This window comes from Danio rerio, chromosome 21 (assembly GCF_052040795.2).
Source record: "Danio rerio strain M-AB ecotype USA chromosome 21, GRCz13ab, whole genome shotgun sequence".
Classification (NCBI taxonomy): domain Eukaryota; kingdom Metazoa; phylum Chordata; class Actinopteri; order Cypriniformes; family Danionidae; genus Danio; species Danio rerio.
The window spans coordinates 44185970-44209243 of NC_141041.1; the positions used below are offsets into that span (position 1 = coordinate 44185970).

The 23274-nt window shown below is 36.2% G+C and overlaps 2 protein-coding genes and 1 long non-coding RNA gene across 7 annotated transcripts in view; 2 read left to right on the top strand and 1 right to left on the bottom strand.

Annotated features, from left to right (window-relative positions):
- cluhb (CLUH binding protein of NUMT mRNA b) overlaps positions 1-10500 on the top strand; it is a 58344-nt gene extending 47844 nt beyond the window's left edge. For 2 of the 4 annotated variants that reach the window (XR_015520511.1, XM_087301738.1), the window contains exons 22-26: positions 675-796; positions 906-999; positions 3477-3611; positions 3688-3761; positions 9124-10500. Coding sequence is in view for 2 of the 4 variants with exons in the window: in XM_087301738.1 (XP_087157864.1) it covers positions 675-796; positions 906-999; positions 3477-3611; positions 3688-3761; positions 9124-9247 (549 nt within the window). In the remaining 2 variants the exon portion in view is untranslated. Of the gene's footprint in view, positions 1-674; positions 797-905; positions 1000-3476; positions 3612-3687; positions 3762-9117 lie in introns of all 4 variants that reach the window. The other 2 variants (XR_015520510.1, XM_087301737.1) reach the window with 2 other exon arrangements.
- A 981-nt stretch (positions 10501-11481) lies between these two features.
- Positions 11482-13686, bottom strand: LOC147832019 (uncharacterized). 2 transcript variants are annotated; one of them, XR_015520606.1, is made up of 2 exons: positions 13603-13686; positions 11482-12491 (listed from the first exon to the last, which is right to left on the bottom strand). It is a non-coding gene; the product is annotated as an uncharacterized LOC147832019 (long non-coding RNA). The 2 variants fall into 2 exon arrangements; XR_015520607.1 differs by having other exon boundaries at positions 13139-13686.
- pafah1b1b (platelet-activating factor acetylhydrolase 1b, regulatory subunit 1b) overlaps positions 13484-23274 on the top strand; it is a 29874-nt gene continuing 20083 nt past the window's right edge. The window contains 2 exon segments of the mRNA NM_201346.1: positions 13484-13578; positions 21626-21866. Coding sequence (NP_958503.1) covers positions 21835-21866 — 32 coding nt within the window. The 5' untranslated portion in view covers positions 13484-13578; positions 21626-21834.

A 23274-nucleotide genomic window follows, 5' to 3' on the forward strand; every position in this document is an offset into this window, starting at 1 on the left:
ATTAAATAAATTAAACCTGTCCAATTTAGATCATTCAGCAAGGCCAGCAAACGAGTACCTGACTGATCATCTATGATGACTGATAGAAACTCAGTCTAGTAGTATATGGCAATCGGAAACAACGCTCCCCATTCACGCGTCTCGATCACAATATTTGTGAAATAAAGTAAAGTGAACACTATTGTTTATTGTGTACAATGTTTATTAACCAGATATATCAAAATATATGGATGACGATGTCCAAAAACAGGTTAATAACATTAACATCCGTCGTAACCATATATGGTTTGCCTAGATTGTGTGTGCCTAAAATGTGTGTGGTTCTGCGGGCCTAGAGCTGGATATTATTCGATTCAAATGCAAACATCTCAAATAAATCAGCATGATTAAGTGAATTTTCTTAAAATAAACGTGTAGCAGTCTTTTCCCAATATTATTAGCTGGATTGGTTTCTCAGTTGCACTGGTTTGCTTAAAATAAGTAAATTTTATCTCTTTATTTTATAAGCGAAATATTCAAAAAAAAAATTTATAATCCAGAATATCAATTTTGAAAGATTATATGCACATTATTTTTGATGAACACATCAGTATTTTTAATGAAAATTACAAGCCTCAAGATTCATTTTTTACAGTGTAAATCTGAATATATTTATGTATTTATCTCCCGTACAGAGTAAGATAGGTCTTGTGCTTCATAGTATGATGGCCTGTGAACTTGCCCTCAAGTTCCTGGAAAACGCCTTGTTGCTGACCTCCAAATATCAGGGACCCTCATCTCTCAAACTGGCACAAAGGTGAAGAGCGAACAGAAGCACACACGACACACTGTCTCAGCACTGAGTGTTAGTTCTGAACCAGAGGAAAACATGAATGAAATCTCATTCATCCTGTCCTTTTATTCAGTCATCACCTACTGGCGAAGGTGTATGAAAGTAAAGGAGATTTCCGGGTCGCTCTGAAGCATGAAAAGGAACGTTACGTCATATACAAGAAGCAGGTGGGTATCTGCCGTTTCTAAAAATGATCCACATGTGTGAAGATTTTCATGATTGTTGGATTAATAGGTTTAAACCAAAAATTATTCAAACTACAGATAAAGGTTTAGATTTGCTTTCTAGTGGGTGCAGGACACAATAGTCCTTTTATGTAAGTGAGGAAAGCTATTTAAAGTAATGGTGACATATTATATTCACAAATTCTTCATACCATAGACTAAAACCAACAGCAAGTCTGGAAAAATGCTTTGGATTGTTATACAACACTAAACATTGTTACATATGCTGCGTCCCAATTCACATACTTATACTACACCCTAAAAGTATGTACTGTTTTTGTATAGGAAAAGTGTATACTTTTAAGTGTGCAACAGAAGAGTATGCAAGCTTTGGGACATAATACTTCCTCTTTAAAATATTGTTGTGTTGTTTAGTTATGCCCACTGTCAATCATCCACACACCATTCACATTTCTGTTGTATTTAATTTCCTACCTTATTGGGGAAGCAGCAGCAAGTTAATCTCCCATTCACGAATCTTTCATGCAGAGTAATCTCCTCAGGTCTTTGGGTAATTATGCATTCAGACGTTTTGACATCCAAAAGCATCTTTATATAAGTTCAGTATTGTTGATGCAGATGAAATATAACACAGATAATGATAAATAATAATAAATAATTTATAATAATAATAATTTATAATGTATAATTATTTTTAATAAATAATAATAAATATTATTATTGTTATTTTATTATATCCTCGGTTTGGTACTGTGAAAATAATTTGTCATACTGAAAAACTGCTAGAGTTACTGTTATTTGTAATTACAGAAAATTTGTCCTAAAATAATTTCATATCCCTAACCAGATTTCCATCCAAGATTCCAGATTTTCCAAGTTTTTAAAAATAAAAATCCCAAATGTGAATTAGGTGCATTTCCATCAAGTTGTTAGTGCGGCTGACTGTAGTATTGGTCACCTAGTATCCAACAATAAACAAGCAAGCATAATAGAGTCTTGTGTATTATAGTGTGTATTTCTATCACCCATTATTCGCATGATCCCCTTATTTTGCACAAGTGTAAAACCACCTCAAGCATGCATAAAATTGTTTTTATGAATTAAGGGATTTTTATTTGACACTTAGGATTTCATTAATTTTTTTCTCATTCACTACTTTGAAATGCAGTTTAACGCAGGCATTATACTTGGAAAACATATTTATTTTAAAACGAGTGGCAATAAAAAATATCGGTGCCCATACTACTATTTAAAAACATTGTTTCGGTGCATAGTTATATCCACTTGTTAAGGGGTGACGTGTTTGTGACGTATGTATGTAATACTGTTTCCGGGTCCAAGTCGCCATTAATTTGAGTGGAGAAATCATTCGTTTATGATCACTTTTTATTAATATCAAACATTTAAGTTAATTTTATATAAACTCAAAGTGTACACAGCAATCTCTGGGCTTGCTGCATAACAAATACCAAAATTGTAACAATTTATAAAAAAATGAATCACTCTCTGGCCATCGGATATTAGGCATGGACATATATACTGCGATCGTGACTTTCGAAAGTATTAAATAACTTTGTATACGTTTATTAGTAGCATTTCATGAATCTCCCGATTCAGTTGAATAGAGTGCTTGGACCCGGAACCTGCTCAGCGTGACGTCACACTTAACAAGCGGATACAGTTGAAGTCAGAATTATTAGCCCCCTTTGATTTTTTTTTTTCTTTTTTTAAATATTCCCCAAATGATGTTTAACAGGGCAAGGAAATTTTCACAGTATGTCTGATAATATTTTTTTTCTGCAAAAAGTCTTGTTTGTTTTATTTTTCCTAGATTAAAAGCATTTAATAATTTTTTAAACACCATTTTAAGGACAAAATTATTAGCCTCTTTGAGCTATATTTTTTGTCGATAGTCGACAGAACAAACCATTGTTATACGATAACTTGCCTAATTACCCTAACCTGCCTAGTTAACCCAATTAACTTAGTTAAGCCTTTAAATGTCACTTTAAGCTGTATAGAAGTGTCTTGAAAAATCTCTAGTCAAATATTATTTACCGTCAAAGATAAAATAAATCAGTTATTAGAAATGAGTTATTAAACTGTTGTGTTTAGAAATGTGCTGAAAAAAAGTTCTCTCCGTTAAACAGAAATTGGGGGGGGAAATAAACAGGGGGGGGGGGTAATAATTCAGGGGGGCTAATAATTATGATTTCAACTTAAGTTACATAAATATTGTCATACTAACAGTTATCTGAATAAATTTTTGGCTAATTACATATATATATAAATATATATTAGCTTTCTACCTAAATTATATGGCATTATCAAGATGAATTTGTCATGATAGTTTAACACTGAGTTCTTATCATGTTTATTGACATTTTCTATTGAATAAACTGTGATAATGTTGTGGTGAAATGTTGAAGGTGTCTGCATAAATGTTGGTATGACTGTAGGTGGGAGAAGCACATGAGAAAACCCAGGAGAGTTCAGAGTACCTGAAGCATCTCACACACCAGGCTGTGATTCTGCAGAAAACCATGAACTGGATCTACAAGACTGGATCTGACACCAACATCTCCCCGCTCAATGTTAGTACTGTGTGTCTCATTTTGAGTGTGTTGTGGTGAAATGTTAATGAATTAATTATGCTGTGTCCTCATACAGCTGAACTCTCCCAGTCGGGTCTGGATTGTGGAACAGCTCAATCTGGTCACTGGGATTGTCCTTATTCCTCTTAGGTGAGACAAATAACCTTCATCTGTCAAATCTGAGGGCGACGCAGTGGCGCAGTAGGTATTGCTGTCACCTTACAGCAAGAAGGTCACTGGTTCAAGTCCAGCTGGATCAGTTGGCGTTTCTGTGTGTAGTTTGCATGTTCTCCCTGCCTTCGCGTAGGTTTCCTCCGGGTGCTTCCCACAGTCCAAAGACATGCAGTACAGGTGAATTGGGTAGGCTAAATTGTCCGTAGTGTGTGAATGTGTGTGTGGATGTTTCCCAGAGATGGGTTGCGGCTGGAAGGGCATCCGCTGCATAAAAACTTGCTGGATAAGTTGGCGGTTCATTCCGCTGTGGCGACCCGGGATTTATAAAGGGACTAAGCCAACAAGAAAATGAATGAATGAATACATACACATATATATATATATAAGGTTTTTTTAATGTCATACAGTCATAGCAACTATATGAGAGCTGCAGACTGACAGCTGCTGGATATGCTCTGCATGGTATGTAGTTTAGTATGACTGTAATCTGGACGTACTGCATTCACTGTGTTGTTACTGTCATGTGACATACCAGTTTCTCAACTGCGGTTCAGAAATCTTCTCCTCTGGACTCATGTGGTGGGAAAGTTCCTATTGTATGTACATTTCTGTGTCTCTTTCAAAAATAGTAGGTCATCTGGATTTTTTGCCAACTTTTCTCAGAGTAGAGTGAATTTAGGCAAACGTATTTTGTCACATACTACTTTTTTGGCTCATGAGCACCATTTCTTTGTCAGAAGGGCTGGGTTACTGTACCCCTATAATCAAATTTTAAAAAAACTTACATTTAACCATTTGATTAAGTACAAACTGATCTGAATCTGAAATGATTTCTTATCCGCACATTGAAAAGAAAGCTTGCGTAGCCTATTTGTATGTTCGATTTATTTCATATATATATTATTCAGAAAACATGCTTGTACACACTGGTTTACAGCTCTGTTTACTTCACATCAATGCAGTACCTGCAAATGTGATGTCACAAAAATTTTAATCAGAATGTACAGGGGTTGGATAATGAAATGGAAATGCCTGGTTTCATTAGTGTAGTGTAGGGCCACCTTTTGCAGCCAAAACAGCATCAATTCATTTTGGCAATGACAGATACAAGTCCTGCACAGCGGCTAAAAGGATTCTGAGCCATTTTTGTAGAGTATTGGCCAGGTCACATTGTGATGCTGGTAAAGGAAAAGGCTTCCTGACTCGCTCCCCCCAAAAAAACCTAAGTGGCTCAATAATATTTACATCTAGTGACTGTGCAGGCCATGGGAAAAGTTCAACTTTGATGTTCACCATGAAGTTAATCTAACCACTCTCTCCCGAGTCTTTCTTTTGTATTGGTGCACTGTCCTCCTAATACACTGCATCATCTTCAGGATACAATGCTTGAACCATTAGGTTTACATAATCCTCCAGAATGGTTTGGTAGACCTTGGAAGTGACGTGCCCATCTAGCACAAATATTGAGTCTAGGGAATAGGATGATATTGCTGCCCAAATCATCAACGATCCATGCCCATGCTTTACTCTGGGCGGTACACTTCATTGGAGCTTCTCCACACTGTAACTCTCCCGGCTGTGGGAAAGACAGTGCAGGTGGACTCATCAGAGAACAATTCAAGATTCACAATGTTTGGCATTGGCACGGGTGACAAAAGGTTTGGCTATAGCGGCCCAGTCATGTATACTGACCCTGTGGAGCTACAGATGAGCAGTTTTGATGAAAACCAGAGAGTTTAGGTGCTAAAGTTATTCTGCTGTAAGTTGGACAGCTGTAGTTGTATGTTTTTTGGGAACAATCCGGGTTAGCTCAGATATATCACCCATAAAGTTGTGTGTCTTGCAATATTTTAAGCAAAACTGTGCTATTACTCTGCTAATTAAACCTTCGCACACTGCTCTTACTTTTGGAATGTTTAATCAGTGAAGATTGACCACCACACTGCAAAAAATGCTTTTCTTACTTAGATTTTTTGTTAAAATAATCTGCCAATGGGGTAAGCAAAATAATCTTACGTCAAAAGAAAAAACAAGATTAATTTGCTTACCCCATTGGCAGATTATTTTGCTTGATTTAAGGAAAAACTCACTTAATATTGGCATATTATTTCTCAAAACAAAACAATATGTTTTGCTCGTCAAGAAAATTCTTCTTGATATGAGAAATTTCAGATATTTAGACTAGAAACAAGACAAAAAATCTAAACAAGAAAAGCATTTTTTTGCAGTGCAGCTGCTCAAATTAAGCCATAAAACCAATACTAATACTAAATTAGCCATTTTTTTAGTTTCATTGCCCAACCTAGGCTAAATTGTCTGTAGTGTATGAGTGTGTGTGTGAATGTGTGTGTGGATGTTTCCCAGAGATGGGTTGCGGCTGGAAGGGCGTCCGCTGCATAAAAACTTGCTGGATAAATTGGCGGTTCATTCCGCTGTGGCGACCCCGGATTAATAAAGGGACTAAGCCGAAGACAGAAAATGAATGAATGAATGCCCAACCCTTGTATAGAAAACACATGTACACAGATATCTGAATTGGCAATTGGATTCATCTCATCTGGATTGACAAAAAATGGTGCATGTAAACAGCCATTGTTATGATGATTAATCATTTCAGCCATAGTGTGCTGCAGGGAGGATATAATCACAGTAATACAAAAATGCTCTGTTTACTGTAAGAATAATACAAGTTAAATGTATAGACTGTTTTGCCTCAGCAGTCTTAAGAGATCATTCAGACAGGGTTTGCTTTGAAAAATGAGCAGAAGAATGAGGAAACAAACTATTTCTCGAGATGCATTTTTTAAAAGCTGAAGTTCTTTTAACTCAAGTGTTGCATTTTTAACACAAGATGATGTGGTTCAATGGGCGAATACATCAGTCTACTTACTTTAATGCATAGAAAAACAATAGGAAAATGCAAAAAAAGTAAAGTTTGACAGCCCTTTTCCCAGATTTGGCTTGCAGCTGGGGGCATCCGCTGTGTAAAACATATGCTGAAATAGTTGGCGGTTCATTCCGCTGTGGTGACTTTGAAATAGAGACTAATCCAAAGGATAATTCATTAATGAACGAACAGCCCTTAGGGTGGTCACGGTGGTGCAGTGGATAGCGCGATTACTTCACAGCAAGAAGGTCGCTGGTTCGAGCCCCGGCTAAGTCAGTTGGCGTTTCTGTGTGGAGTTTGCATGTTCTCCCCGTGTTGGCGTGGGTTTCCTCCAGGTGCTCTGGTTACCCCAATCCAAAGACATGTGGTACAGGTGAATTGAATAAGCTAAATTGGCTGTAGTGCATGTGTGTGAATGCAAGAGTATATGGGTGTTTCTCAGAGTTGGGTTGCAGCTGGAAGGGCATCTGCTGTGTAAAACGTGCTGAATAAGTTGGCGGTTCATCCCACTGATAATATAGGGACGAAAGCTTCGGTCACATTAGAGTTTGTGTGTTTGATATTCTGTCGTGCGGTGGGCGGGATAAAACAAGCTTATTAGACATTTAAAAAAAGCGAGCGATTGCTCCATGTTTTAAATTTCTGTCCAGAGAGGTCATGTTTTGATCCTCGATTGGTCTCACGCTGTCAAATGATGCGATTTTGCAGGTCAGAGTTCTCCAAGGTTGAATTTTGCACCGCAGCAACCTGCGAAATTTGACGCATGACCCTGCGTTTCCGGTCTGACGCATTTGCGTGCGTATGAATGGAAGTCTATGGAAGGAAAAGCCTAGTGTGACCGCAGCTTAAGCCGAAAACAAAATGAATGAATGAATAAATGAACAGCCCTTTATTCATCAAAACGACTGAGGCCAATCAAATAATAAAGGTGTTTTTTTTTTCGTTTTTTTTTTCTCTGTTGAACCCAAAAGATAGTTTGAAGAATGTTGGAAACTTGTAACCACTGACATCCATGTGCATCTATGTAAATTGTAACTGTTTCTATCCTTAATATTTGACAAGTATAGAAATGCAAAACAGTTTTCAGTAATAGCTTATGAGGAAAACTGAATCCTTTACAGCAGGGGTTTTCAAAGTGTGAGGCGTGCCAGAACATGTCAGGGGAGGCGCAGGAAAAAATATTATATAATAAAAATATAATTATTAAGTTTAATTATTATATGTATTTTTTATTATATTTAAACGTTTTAATTAAACAAAGCTAAAAAAAATTATACGTCTAAAATAAGAAAACCTTTTTTACCCAGAAGGCCATAGCTGTGAATTCGCTTCTGTTTGGCAAGCCTGCCAATACAGGTATATGCCTGCTAATACAATGGATCGGTTTCTGAGACCCCCCGATTCAAAGCCTTAAAGTTCAGGGCTTAAACCCAAAAGACGATGATATGATGATCAGTATTTAAGTTTAGGATTTACGTGGACCTACGTGGACAACCTTTATGTGTGGTTTGTCAAGATATTTTGGCTAATGACAGCATGAGACCCGCTAAACTTCGACTGTTTTGACTGGGATGGAAAGTTCTTGGATCTGTTCTATTCATATTGAAACGTTATATTAAAATACTTGTTATTACTCTGTAAATAATTGCACTTTCATGCCAATGATGATAAAAGTGCATTAAGAGTCTGACATCTGTCTGTCTTTATATATATATATATATATATATATATATATATGTATATGTATATATATATATATATATATATATATATATATATATATATATATATATATATATATATATATATATATATGTATGTATGTATATGTATATATATATATATATATATATATATATATATATATATATATATATATATATATGTATGTATATATATATATATATATATATATGTATATATATATATATATATATATATATATATATATATATATATATATATATATATATATATATGTGTGTGTGTGTGTGTGTGTGTGTGTGTGTGTGTGTGTGTGTGTGTGTGTGTGTGTGTGTGTGTGTGCGCGTGTTTGGGAGGAGGGGGGCGCCAATGGATAAGTTGTGTCAAAAGGTAGGCCCACTGTCTTAGACTTTGAAAAACCCTGCTTTACAGATTTGGACACTGTGTATTTAGAAATCCAATGTGTGATTTGTGTTATTCATAAAACTAATTTTATAAAAAAATACATTTTCTGTGTGTTTAATGTAATTTGCTCACATACTCACATTTTTTTTAATGCAATAAAAATAATAATTGAAAAAAATGCAGGTTTGGTGTGTATAAGAGAATGTTTTAGATTTGGACTTAATAATAATATAACAGTATGAACATTTCGCCTCTCTCTTATGTTTTATGTTTGGTATTATGTTCTAACATTCTGTACATTCATCTTGAATTTTCAATTCTTTTTTATCTCTCAAGTAACAGTGACCTAGAGAAACTCAGGACTGGTGCTCAGAAAACATCTCAGCTCACGCAAAATCAGGATCAATCAACGGAGGATCTGCCTGAGCACCACAACATATCACAAGCTATTATTCAAGAGGACTAATTTAAAACATTTAAAGAAGGTGATTAAACAGATGAGCTCTCGAATGAAAAGCGACCTCCTGACCACATGCTGCAGTGGATGATCTTGAAAGTACATATAGCTCTCCCTTTAAAAAAGCATGAGTGTATATAGGGAAATTTGCACATTTGTGAACTGGACTGTTTGGTCATATGTGTTTCCCTTTGTACTTTGATGTGTTATGATCGCACTGTGTGTGTGTATAAGAGCTACAGAGCAGTGACTAGTAATGAGGGCTAATGCATGCACTTCATACATAGTTTGGCTTGTTTTTTAAGGTGCCATAGAATGGAAAACTGTATGCATAGCTGAATAATAAACGTTCACTAGATGGTAATGACATACCTTAAGTCTCAAACAGAATTGTTTTCTCCTCCTCATGTAAATCATATTGAGCAAATGACCACTGGAAAACAGGTGACTCAGAGCATAACACTGACGGTGATGTCACACTTGGGATCATTAATATGCACGCTTTGCTAAAAATCCCTTTAGTGTATTCCTGTCTTTAGGTTATTTAACAGTGTTTGATTCTGAAGAAAGGAGAATTCATATTGCCATTAAAAAAACACCACAAGCAGTAAGTAGTTTTTAGCCTAGTTAGTCACTTCTTGACTGTAAATTGAACATTTATTAGTGAGATAACAACTACTGATGGCTGCTTTTGTAGCACTGCTTCATGAAGCATCAAAACCTTTAACAATCATTTGTTTCGATTCACTGTTTTGGAGCACGTATCAAATTGACAGTCACATGATTTCAGTAAACAGTAAGCTTTGTTTAAGCATAATATTTCGAAAATACAATGGTTTGCCACTGGGGGGCGATCTTTTGCCACCCAGTGGAGAACCACTGTATTTTCAAAAAATTTCGGATCAGATTTCATAGTTTTTACCTAATCTTGGGTCTTACCAGCGTTAGGACTGCGTTGTTTTGTTTCTGTGTGTTTGATTTTGATTCTAGATTGGGGGCGTGCCTTCAGCGCACCTGATGCTGATCAGCGCCCTTATTTAAACCCCAGCAGAGAGTTTGTCGGGGCTGCTGTCCATTCACTTAGCAGTTGGCCAGAGCTGCGCTCCAATTTAGGCATTATGCTTTGTTTCACATCCATACACTATCACTGACAACATTTACCGCATCCATACGCTTGCATTTCACACTGATTGAACATACTGATACTGATATTTTGATTATATAATTTAAATTGAGTTAAATAAATCTTCTTTTTGATTATACTTCTCCTTGTCGTCTCCCTTATTATGTTACATCCCTGAGCCAGGTGTAACAACCAGTTTGTATATTGTTTTGATGAAACATTTGTAAAAATGAAAAGGAATAACAGGTCATTGTTTCTTGTTGGCCTGTTAAGTAGAATCCACCATGAAACAAACAATATATAAGCCTTGAAATAAGTTTAACAACTTTATTAATCCCACCAGTCAGGGGCGAACTGGGACTAACAATCAGCCCTGGCACTGTAGCCACACTACCCAATTCACCTAGAGCACGTGTTTGGACTTGTGAGAGAAACCGGAAGGAAACCCACGCGAACATGCAAACTCCACACAGAAACCCCAACTGACCCAGCCAAGGCTCGAACCATCAATCTTCTTGCTGTGAGGCAACATTTCAGTTAATTTTATGCATTTTTAGGCAGCGTCTGATTTTAAAGCAATTTTTTGCTTTCTCTGAGCTTTCACGCACCGCCCTTCCTTTTTTACGGTCCATCTCTGACAATTAGCTTGTGTTGCACTTACTGTTTGTTTGGCATTCTTGCCAGATTTAGATTACTTCCGCATAAGCTCTGATTGGGTCGCCCCCTCTCGAAACCAGCCGGGTATTGCTGATTGGGCCAATGCTTAACATTCATTATTATTATTACTATTATCATCATCATCATATTCACATCTTGAATGAGAAAAAAGCTGCCTGCATGTAAAAAATTTTATTAGAATACCAGCCCACATTTAAAAAAAATGGTCCGGCCCTTCTGGCATTTGCCAGAATTGCCAGATGGCCAGTCCGCCCCTGCCACCAGGGGCAATTAGATTAGGGTAGTAGCATTTCATGATACAACAAACACATAAAGAGACAAATCACTTACAAACAGTACTAAAAAACACAATCCACCATGCCTTATTATAAATTTATAAATAGTACTAAAAAACATAGGAAAGACCCAAATTAAAAATTTCAATTAAAAACTTGCTAAAATGTAAGGTTGTAAATCAATTCAATTCAGCTTTATTTGTATAGCACATTTACAATGTAGATTGTGTCAAAGCAGCTTCACATAAAAGATCATAGTAAATTGAAACAGTGTAGTTCAGTTTTCGGAGTTTAAGTTCAGTTCAGTTTAGCTCAGTTCAGTGTGATTTAATAATCACTACTGAGAGTCCAAACACTGAAGAGCAAATCCATCGATGCGCAGCTCTACAGATCCCGAACCATGCAAGCCAGTGGTGACAGCGGTGAGGAAAAAACTTCACCAATTGGCGAAAGTGAAAAAAAAAAAAAAACCTAGAGAGAAACCAGACTCATTTGGGCACAACCATTTGCAAAATGCAAATGGTTGGAGCAATGGAAGGGCATCCGCTGCTTAAAACATATGCTGGATAAGTTGGCGGTTCATTCCGCTGTGGTGACCCCAGTTTAATAAAGGGATTAAGCCGAAAAGAAAATGAATGAATGCCAATGCAACCTTTCTTATAATTATTTTATATAATGTTTCATTTTAACGTTACTTTATGAGTTTTCTTTTAAAAATTATTTTTGTGCTTTGATCCACACAGGGTTCCAGACCACTATGAGTTTCTCTTTTTCTGTTAAAGATAAAAGATTATTTGAAGAATGTTGGACAGACAATGGTGACAGACGCTAGAGGCCATGGTCTTTCGCCTCCTTGTTACAGCAACTGATTTTCATGCGAAGAGTCGCCGATTCAATCCCAGCTCAGAGCAGATTGGGTGGTGTAGTATTGGTTGGGTCATATTGGTGCCGTGACCCTGATGGAAGTGAGGTTTAGGGGGGTGAGTGTAACAGAGGCCAACTGGCGAAGTGCTATGCAGGTAAACCTCACTGCTCTGGCCTCTAAAGCTGCACTAGAGGCCATGGTCTTTAGTCTCCTTGTTAGAGCAACCAACTCACATGCGAAGAGTTGCCGGTTCCATCCCAGCTCCAAGCGGGTTGGGTGGCGTAGGATGGGCAAGTTTAAATTGGCAACCCACTGGAGAAAAAAAAAACAATTATGCAAATCAATGGCTTGCAGTTGCAAACATTCTTTAAAATATTGTCTAGATTTGTTCAACAGAAAAAAGAAAGTCAAGCAGGTTTGGAACAAGTGGAAGCTGTGTAAGTGATGACAATTTTCGTTTTGGGTTGAACTATCTCTTTAAACTTATTTTAACATAATTATTTTACCGTGTCCCAACACAAATTGGTCACGGTAACTTAATTTTATTTATATATATATATATATATATATATATATATATATATATATATATATATATATATATATATATATTTTTTTTTTTTTTTTTTTTTTTTTACAAATTTAAGCGGATTGAACATAAAACAATTTAAAATCTCAACAAAATAAAAACTCAAGAATTGTGTTGTATCAGGTCATTTTAGGTTTTAACAATAGGCAAATCTTTTTTTTTGAGTGTATGTATAGTTAGAGGCTATATCATTATACATTTGTAAATTAAATCATCATAATTTTCTTTGTTTTTAAAACTTAAAATGTGAAGGTTTTTTATATTCAAGTTTTGTTATAATTAAGACATTTTTATATTTAGATCACAGAAATCACACTGCTCCAAAGTTTACTTTAATTAAAATCGTTCTATTAATTAATAGCTCTGATACCTCTCTGATCATTTGCACACGTATCCTCATATCTGTCTTGCTTTGCATAATTTCCAATAACTGACGGAGACAACCTGAAATAACTGCGCTCCTATATTAACTTTGGAATTCACTTTATGAAATTAAGTCTGATGTAAAAAAAAAAGTCAGCATATTTTAAAATCCTCCCAAAATGCGGCTCGTGTCCTCAGTGTCAGCTGAAGGTTATGATGTAAGTGACTGACCGCTGTGCTCCTCAAGGCGAGCGCGCTCCCGCCCGCACCGTGCGCGTGCCCGGCACCAGTAGACGGTTATGCGGTGCAGAAATCAAGGAGGAGAAACAGCGCTGCTGACTGAGCCGGAAAATCGGAAGTGACTTTCAGCAAGACACATTTCTCATTGCTTTTACTTTTTAACCTGACCGCGTGCTCTAGCAGATGAGAAACCCCTCGTATATGAAGGTAAGAGAAACATATTTTGCTTACCAGCTGCGCTGTGCTTAAAGTGAGTCGGTTAAAGTGTGGATGTGGCTGCGAAATTTGCGCCGCCTGCCTGCCTGGCTCAAAATGGCGGACAGGCCGTTAGAGCAAAATAAGGGTGGGAATATCAGACAGCGATATCAGTTTACAATCTCATAACTTGTATATAAACGGAAACACGCGTACGGTATATTAATTCGACTCTTAGGTAATTAAATTATTTATATTGCCTAAGCAGAAATGTGTGACAGTTGGCCTTTAGTGGGTTGACCCATACTAATGTTAGCTAGTTCAGGTTAGCATCATCTAAACTCACTGAGTAAGTAATAACAGCTGGTGTCATGTGTATTTATGTGTATCAAATGCTTATTTGTGTTAAATTGGCGTCACAAAGCTGCTAAAGTTATGTTTAAGTGGCTGCCGTGGGTGATTTTTGGGGGGATTGGGTGTGACTGATGGTGAAAGGCCGGAGATTCATCATGTCGAAGCCGGTTGATAACTGCATGTTTTGCTGAAATAAAACATTACAGTTACAGTCTGTCAACAAGGGCGTGTGTGATATGCCTTTCTCTGTTGTGTTTGCTAATTAACAGCCGAGTCGTTCATAATTATAGTTGGCAAACAAATTGTCAACGTTGGCTGTCTGGATTCCGTCATGTTTTGATTCGGCGTTCAAGGAATATGTTTGGATACATAAACTACAATGATCATCTTGCATGTTATTGCGCGCCGCCGGAACACGTCTGTAGGATCGACGTTAATAAATGACTAAGAAAAAAAACACTGGTTGAAAAATGTTGACTTGATGTGTGAGTGCTTGTCTTGCTGTCGATAACACTTGATATATGATACACACCTTGGATTAATCAGCTGTCATAACTCTCTCTTACCACGTGGGTGTTGCCTTGTTGGTGCTAATGATTATTATTTGTTCGGCCTAATTAATTGGAGGCTGCTTGCTTGGCCTGAACTTGCTTTTTATCTGACGTCATCCTGGGTGACGTCTTTGTTGCTTTTTTTCATTTTCATGTGATTCTTCTTATGATAACCACAAACTGGCACAAATAATATCTATATTATGTTAAATTTGTATTAATACATCTCAAACTTCATTTTAATAATGTGGTTCTGTGTGTTAAAAAATCTTGTAAATTGTAGACATTACAGCGAAACTAGGTATTTGATTCGATACTGATATTTGTCATAGCCTTATATATATATATATATATATATATATATATATATATATATATATATATATATATATATATATATATATAATTTTATTATTTATTTATTTATTTATTTATTGCAAGTTTTTAATCAATATTTTGATTTGGTATATATTTCTAGATTTTTATGTTTACCTTTAAATTCATTAATTTCCTTTTCGGCATAGTCCCTTTTTTATCAGGGGTTGCCACAGCGGAATGAACCGCCAAATTTTTCAAGCATATATATTTATGCAGCGGATGCCCTTCCAGCTGCAACCCATCATTGGGAAACACTAATGTACTCTCATTCACATACATACACTACAGACAATTTAGCTTACCCAGTTCACCTATAGCGCATGTCTTTGGAATGTGAGAGAAACGGAAGCGCCCGGAGGAAACCCACGGCAACACAGGGAGAACATGCAAACTCCACACAGATATGCCAACTGACCTAGCTGAGGCACAAAATCAGCAACTTTCTTGCTGTGAGGCGACTGCTCCACCATGCCACCCCCTTCCTTTAAATTTGTATCTCAACTTAGAGCTGATTTTGCTCACATTGTCACATACTTTTTATAATAAAGATAAAGAACACAATAATGTGATTAGAATTCTCATTATTTTGGATCTAAAAACAAAACAAATCTTAATTTATCTGTTTTTAAATTAATCATTTGAATCCGTGTGTAAACTCACCTACTCGGTTATTAGTTTATTATTTATGTTATAATTTATGGAGTTCAACTCAACTCACTTTATTTCTATAGCACTTTCACAAACCACAATGATTACCGAAGTGCTGTACATAAAACACATGTAAATAAATATACATAAAACCAAAATACATAAACTCACATCACATGATTAAAAGCTAAAGAAAATAAGTGTGTTTTCAGTGACCTCTGAAAAGACTCAAAAGTTTGAGCTGTTCTAAAAGAGAGTGGAAGATCGTTCCAAAGTCTCAGAGCTGCTACAGAGAAAGCTCTATCACCTTGACATTTTAAGCGCGATCTAAGAATTTGCAAATAGAGACGATCCATAGAGCGAAGAGATCTCACAGGTTAGTGCATAATAATTAGCTCAGAAATATACTCAGGGGCCAGGCCATGGGGGATTGGATTTAGAATTTAAACTCACACCTCTTGACAGCACTGCCATGAAATAGAAGTCTTCTGCCAATCATTAATAAACAAGTTTACATTGTGAACTTGTTTACTAAGTTTTTGAACTTGTACCTTTGAAACAAAAGAGCGAGAGCATTACAGTTAGTGAAATGGCGTATGAGTTCATGTAGAACGTTTAATGAATGGTTCAAAATTTAGACAAGTTCCAGTTTCAAACCTGTTGATGTGTAGGGACAATAAACGTTTTTAAGGTATACCGCGGTTTGGAAGAGTGAAGGTTTTACAGTTGCTAAGGTATGTGTACAATTTTTTATTTATTTTATTTAATTTTTTTGTTTGTTTTATTGGACAACAGTATCTCCAGCAGAAAATAAATTCAAAGATGCCATTTTAAATGGCAAATAAATCTTTTTAGCCTGACATGTTTACTGCTCCAAAATGTTTTAAATGTTTCTTAAAATAAAATACATCGCGTTCAAAGAGGATCACAAAAGGTATTTTACCCAGACATTTAAAAGAATATATTTTAGAGCAGTAATCAATCGTGAAAACGTAATATTTTTATCCAAGGTTATCATACCATCAGAATCCTATACAGACTCATGCCTGTTAATGTGCATGTAAATTTGTTAATGATAGTTACAAGATTAAAAGGTTCTACATTTAATATGTACCTGGTAATTATCAAAGCTGCTGTTGTATTAAAAAATATATATATTCACATTTATTTAACAGCAAATTCTAGGGATTTTAGGGAGTTTCTGAAATGAATTTTAACATGCAAGAGCTAGAAGTGAGACACACCCATATGACTAGTTAGTTGACATTTATTATTTGTCTCCCAGACTATGTAAAGTACACGTGTGCATCAACTGTGTTTTAAATGGTGGTTCAGTTAATAGTTGTATTTTACATCAGAATTTCAATTCATAGCATGCAATTATGAAGATTAAAGTTATGCAGTTGATAATATCAGGAATAATTAAATTGCTGAACCTTATTTTTGCATAATTAGCTGTCTCTGTTGACCCACTTCAACCACACTGTTGCTCAGTCAAACACAGACTCATTTAATTAAAAATTCACAACACCTTTCCATGTTTCACTAGCCTAAAGCAGCCGCCCAACACAAGGGCTGATCCATTCTTCTCTACTAAATAGACAAACAAGAGGTGTCTCACCACTGTTAGTTTATGCTGTTGCGATGAAAAATATTTACTTTAAAACTAATTAAAATGTTCAACAAATTTACATTTTGGTTGCTGTTTTTGTTTTTACTATTTATAAGCCACTAAGGTATTTTCAAAGCAGTATTTATTTGTTTATTTAGTTTATTACTGCATTCTGTCCTGCAACTATGCCCAATTTGGATTTTATGCACATTTGTTTGCTTTTTTATTTTCCCTTAATCAAAATGCAGAAGTAGCATTTTCATAAAGCTGCAGCTAAACTATATGTGCACATTCAAAGGCTTAAATCAATCAAAATTCTTAAATCAATCCTAAAGCCAAGGGTGAAGTCATTATATCCATTAACAGTAATTTGGACAAATATGATGTGATTTAATGGAAAGGTTTGTGAGTAGTGTGGCATAATTTGGAACCGCAGTCACATGTGGGTGCTGTGGACAGATGCTGATGTTTGCTGCTGCTGTTTGTACACTTACAGAGAAAATGTTCAAATTATAAAGACATGGCGCTGTGCCTCTCACTTTGTCTGCAACCCCTAGTAAGGTGATTAACAACTCAATGTACACACAGACAGTATCTTTACAGAATATCCTCAGACAGAAGGTTGGTTTATGTGAGACATGAAATGGGTAGGTGATGCATTTCTTTTGCTTATCTGCCATTACATAGTATTTATGTGCCCAGACATGTAGCTGAATAAATCATTATAGAGCTGAAAGCATAAAAGTCCCATAGCTGGTCTAGACGCTGTCTCTTTCCCTTTACAAATAGAGCACTGGTTATTGGAAACCCTGTTTGTAGCCACATGTTTTTGGACATGTAATCTGTACAAAAAGTCTACAACTGCGTCCTATATGGCTTAACATTTCTGGTTGCAGTTGGGGGATATTCTGTTTATCCTTTTTGTTTGTTTATTGGTGTTTTATCAATGAGGGGTCTTACTGAGTTTGGTTTGTTTTACAGATGAACCATTCTAAAGACCGCTTGTGCTACTTTTTCGTTAACATACTGAGTTTTATTCTTTGTGTAATTCAGGGAAGTAAAGCTGCATTTCCCCTACTTACCGAATGAATAGTAAACCTAACAATTATTTGTTTAAAAGGGAAGTAATAGCTTTACTACGCTGCATGCACACACTGTCTCTCATGAAAGTGTTTTTTTTTCTATTATTATTTCTTCAGCAGCCTCAGAGTGCTTTGCTATATTTGACTGCTCCACATGACCTGCTGGTTCACTTTACGGCTACAGTTCAATTTTGTGCTCAAGTGCTCATTGTTTACTTTGATTTTACATGGATTTTATTCCAAATGATTGTTAGTTCTCACAGTGCAAGTTAAAACATAAAAGTACACAAAAACATTGTGAAAGTAATCCATGTGAACTGAAGCATTTAATTCAAGTCAAGTCAAGGGTTTAATTTACCCTTTTATTCATGAATAAATATTGATCAATGCATAGACATGGGGTTTATCAAATTCAGTAAATGGAAGCTCAAAATAAGTTTTCATACCAAAATATAGTACATAAGGTTGAATGTCAGACGATTGGTCAATAAAAAAGAGAACTTGTATGAATGTAGATTAACATTTAAAAAGGACTTGTGTTAACATTATTAGTAATGCACCAAATTTTGTGCCACAGTAGTTATAAATAACCTGACCTGCTCATCTAATATTCAGTCTGCTCAAATAACATGTTGACAGGACATTGCAGGAGAAATAGCCTTTTAAAAACCAGCATATCTGACTTTAATTAAATTTAAATTAAGTTAAATTTGAGAACTCTTTGTTAATATTACTTTTATTAGTTAGAAGTACTTTATTAATATTATTACTATATTATTGAATAAACTAATAATAAATAGTTATTGCATTGCATTTTCAGTTTCAGGAATTTTTGACCTGGAACTTTTCAATTTGATGAATCCCTAGTAAATGTTCTTAAAGGTTATCTGTTGGCTGTAGAACATGGGTAAAACTTGGATTTCATTCATTTAAAAAAATCGTAAGATTTTCTTTAGAGGCTGTGTTGCATTCACACTGTGTGATTACCTGAATGTACAAAATCAAAATAAGGTAGATTTCATGAAAAATTTTGCAGCAGAACTTACCAAACATGCAAAACAATGGCATGTGCTTGTAGGCTAAAATTGTTCTATACATGTAAATTCATAATATTCATTCATTTTCTTTTGGGCTTAGTCCCTTTATTAGTCTGGGCTCGCCACAGCAGAATGAACTGCCTACTTATCCAGTATGTTTCACACATCGGATGTCCTTCCAGCCGCAACCCATCTCTGGAAAACATCCACACACACTAATTCACACTCATACACTACTGACAATTTAGCCTACCCAATTCCCCTGTACCGAATGTCTTTGGGCTTGTGGGGGAAACCGAAGCACTCAGAGGAAACCAACGGGAACACGCAGAGAACATTCAAAGTCCACACTGAAATGCCAACCGACCCAGTCGAGGCTCGAACCAGAGACCTTTCTGCTCTGAGGCGACAGCACTACCTACTTTGCCACTGCGTTGCCCAATGCATTATATGTGATAGTACTTCTGATTCTTATAAAGTGATGGTGACAGGACAACAGCAGGAAGTGTGTTGCACACAAACAGACTAGTGGCAACATAGCTGCATAGCACATTTGATCTTTTTTTCATGGTTGTATTTGTCCTGTGTCACCAATTAAAATGTCTTTGTGTTCATATTTAAATCAAATCGCACCTGAATTTGGAATTTAACCAAGGCCCATGCTTGTTTTGTGCACACACGCACTAGAGTTTGAATGATAGCATTTATTTGAACAAACTGTTCTAAAAAAGCAATTGCTACAGAGTTAAAAATTCAAAAGCAAACCTATAATTGGGAGCAAAACTACTTATGAAGCATTCAAATAAAGTGAGAGTTGAAAAAAGTGAGCAGTACAATATTATGTGTCTTGGCCATAGACTGTAAAAGATATGGACATAGTATCCGTGACGCCACCCATAGGTTTTTTGAAGAACCCAAAAGAAGCTACCAGTAGGCGTGGCCAACCGTCGCTATTTTGTTCGCATCATGGCACCAACCGAGGGATACCAAATAAGGGTAAAGAGGCGGAGCTACAGACGCATGCTGTCATTCTGCTTAGACGGGCTTTTTTATCGGAGAAACGATTAATTCTTCATTACCTGCGACTTGTTTGTGTTCTGACCACATGTGCTTTGTTGTACACTATATCAATAAAGTGTGTAGACTTTTAAAAACACAGTTGTAATACGTTGAGCCACTAAGCATTCTTCTTACGTCGTTCTTCAACAGGAGGAAAACGTGAATTACTTTCAAACACTTCAAATATAGCCTGTGTTAGTAAATGCAAGACTACTAGACCAATGCATTTATAGAGATGGTATATAACTTCACTCACCTGAGGCCCCGTGAATGGTTTGTGAGCACAATTAAGTGCACACAACATGCTATATCATCTGATAGTTGTAAGAAATAATTCCAAAAGGCAACTGACTGTGTAAAGCCAGATAAAACAACACAAAAATACGATGAATATGCTGACATCAGCGGCTAATCTTTCGAAGTCAGCTGAGGTGAAGTGGCAGCGACCAACAAGACTTAGCTGTCACTCAAGTGGCCACGCCCTTAATTATGCAAACTTAATATAACCTAATATAAAGGAAACGGATGAGTTATAAAAAAATTCACCCCCTCACAGTTGTCATGAAGGGTAATATTAGATATATGAACCAAAATCGTTCTTTGTACCAGGCTGTAAACGCCCTTTTTTCTGTTGTAAAATTGGCCATTCTAACAGTGGGCTCAATTGAAATTTGCTCTTTATGGAACCAGGACTAGCGGAATTGCATTTCAGCTACTTCCGTATTGGCTTCCCAAGGGAGAGCGGGAGGTTGCCGCTTGTTCTTGGCAGAATACTTGGTTTAAATACAATATTTGATATTGTTTGCAAAGTCCAAAACTAAGCCAAATGTCTCTTTTTGAAGGCCAGATCAGACATTTTTCACCTACGTCTAGCTATTTCAGCACTGCACAGATTAGAGAGGATATTTGCAGATTGTCAAAACCGTCTGAAAGGATTTACCATGTCTTGTCTTAGTCCCCAGCACCAGTTTATTGGACCACCATGACCTTAGGATTAGCAGAAGAGATTTACAGCACCACCTCCAGCACTTCCAGTTTGAATGTTACTTTGAATGTTTGGGAGGGCTGTGATGCTTTCGTATGGGCACTCATGGCCAAAATGACAGATGCACATTTGATATGATGTACATTAGACAGAAAATAAGAATACAAATGGCTCAATAGCAGCTTCCTCTTTTATTAATGTGTTTGTCATGTTTAGTGACTGAGGGCTTTTTAGACTTTAGACCGTCAGGTCAAGGTCAGAATTATTACCAATTCACAATTATCTTCTATCACCAGCTTTTAACTTTCGTTTTCTAATGAATTATTCTCTTTCTTTCCCTTGTTTCTACCTAGATGGCAAGTGTATCAAATTGGTGTTAGTTCCTGCTGGTCATCTGTTTTGCTCTGGTCTGGTGTGTCGCTTTGAAGGAAGTCCTCAAGTCTGAAGTGACGACGGTTTGCAGAAGAATTTGGACTACATTTTGTCGTGCTGAGGAGCTGTTCGGAACTCTTCGCCAGCTCCCTACTTGGGGCAGAGACAGCGCCCCAACCCACGCGCCAAAATGGTGCTGTCACAGAGGCAACGAGATGAACTGTGAGTCAGTCTATATTGTCATGCACTCATAACATGCAGCTCAGGAGATCTTTCACTTTAAGATGCTACCAAATGTGAAACTGTCAGATGTAGTTCTGGTAGAGTGTTGCACATGACTGTCCACTTTTATATGTAATATGGAGATAAGCTATTTTTAGTTAATACTTGAGACTTGTGGTTCTTTAGCTTATGTAGGCAATGAGGTAAATGGTAAACTATTTCTTTTATGAACCAGTCTTTTTATTGGTAAAATATAATAAATGACACCGTAAGTTAGGGATGCTCATTTCGGTAAATTTTGCTAACCGACAACCGCGGCTCGTTAATCGGATATTAGCGGTTAACCGGTCAGATTAATATTAAATTATTATTAAATAAAAAGAAATAGGAGCTGACATGTCTGTTTTGTGTCTGACACATTAAATATTGCATTTTAAAATACTGATTTATTTTAACATGCGAAAATATTAATAACAGAACATAACAACAGTTCATCTTTACGCACCTGCCGTACGTGTTTCCAATAGAAATCCAGAATAAACTAAGGAAAATGAATAAAATAAATATGCCTGGCCTAATTTTTCACTTAAATTGTTTATTTAGATTACAAAACGAAAACACTGACTGGTCTTTTTTAAGAACCGGTATAGGCAGTTTTTCCCCCAATCATATATATATATATATATATATATATATATATATATATATATATAATTATTTTTTTTTTGTTTCCCCGTCAAATAAGAATAGCAGATTTCCTCAAATCGCTCGCTCCAGGAAAAATATGCATTTTTTTAATGCCCCGCTATTATTATTATAATCACAAAAACAAAACAAAATTTTTTTAATATATATCATTATTTTAAAGATTATGTCTTGATATAAGGTTTCCTCTCTCTCTCTCTCTCTCTCTCTCTCTCTCTCTCTCTCTCTCTCTCTCTCTCTCTCCCCGCGGTTCAAGTGTGTGTGCTGCGTAATGAAAAGACAATGACAACGCCCGCATATGTTGACTTTTTGTAAACCGTTTTGTTGTTGTTTTTTCCTTTCTAAAAACACCTTTTATGTTGACAAGGAAGACAGAAGTGCGCCGATTATCTTTGCTTGTGAACAAAACCTCTTGCACACCCCTCAAAAACGCTGGTCAAGCGCGGTTTCTGGTACGCTCTCAAATAATCACTGTTGAAATGCGATTTAGTGCGTTTATGTAGTGATTATGTCTACAACATTTATTAAATTTGCTAGGAATATTTCTGAATGTCTCCAATAGACTTAGATCGGCATTAATGCGTCCTGAAGCAAAGTAAAACGGCTATAAACTCCAGCAAGATAAAGTCACTGTATGCAGAACCATAGACCTTTATCTATAAATAAATTAAAATTATGGAAACTGTGTTCATCACAACTGAAA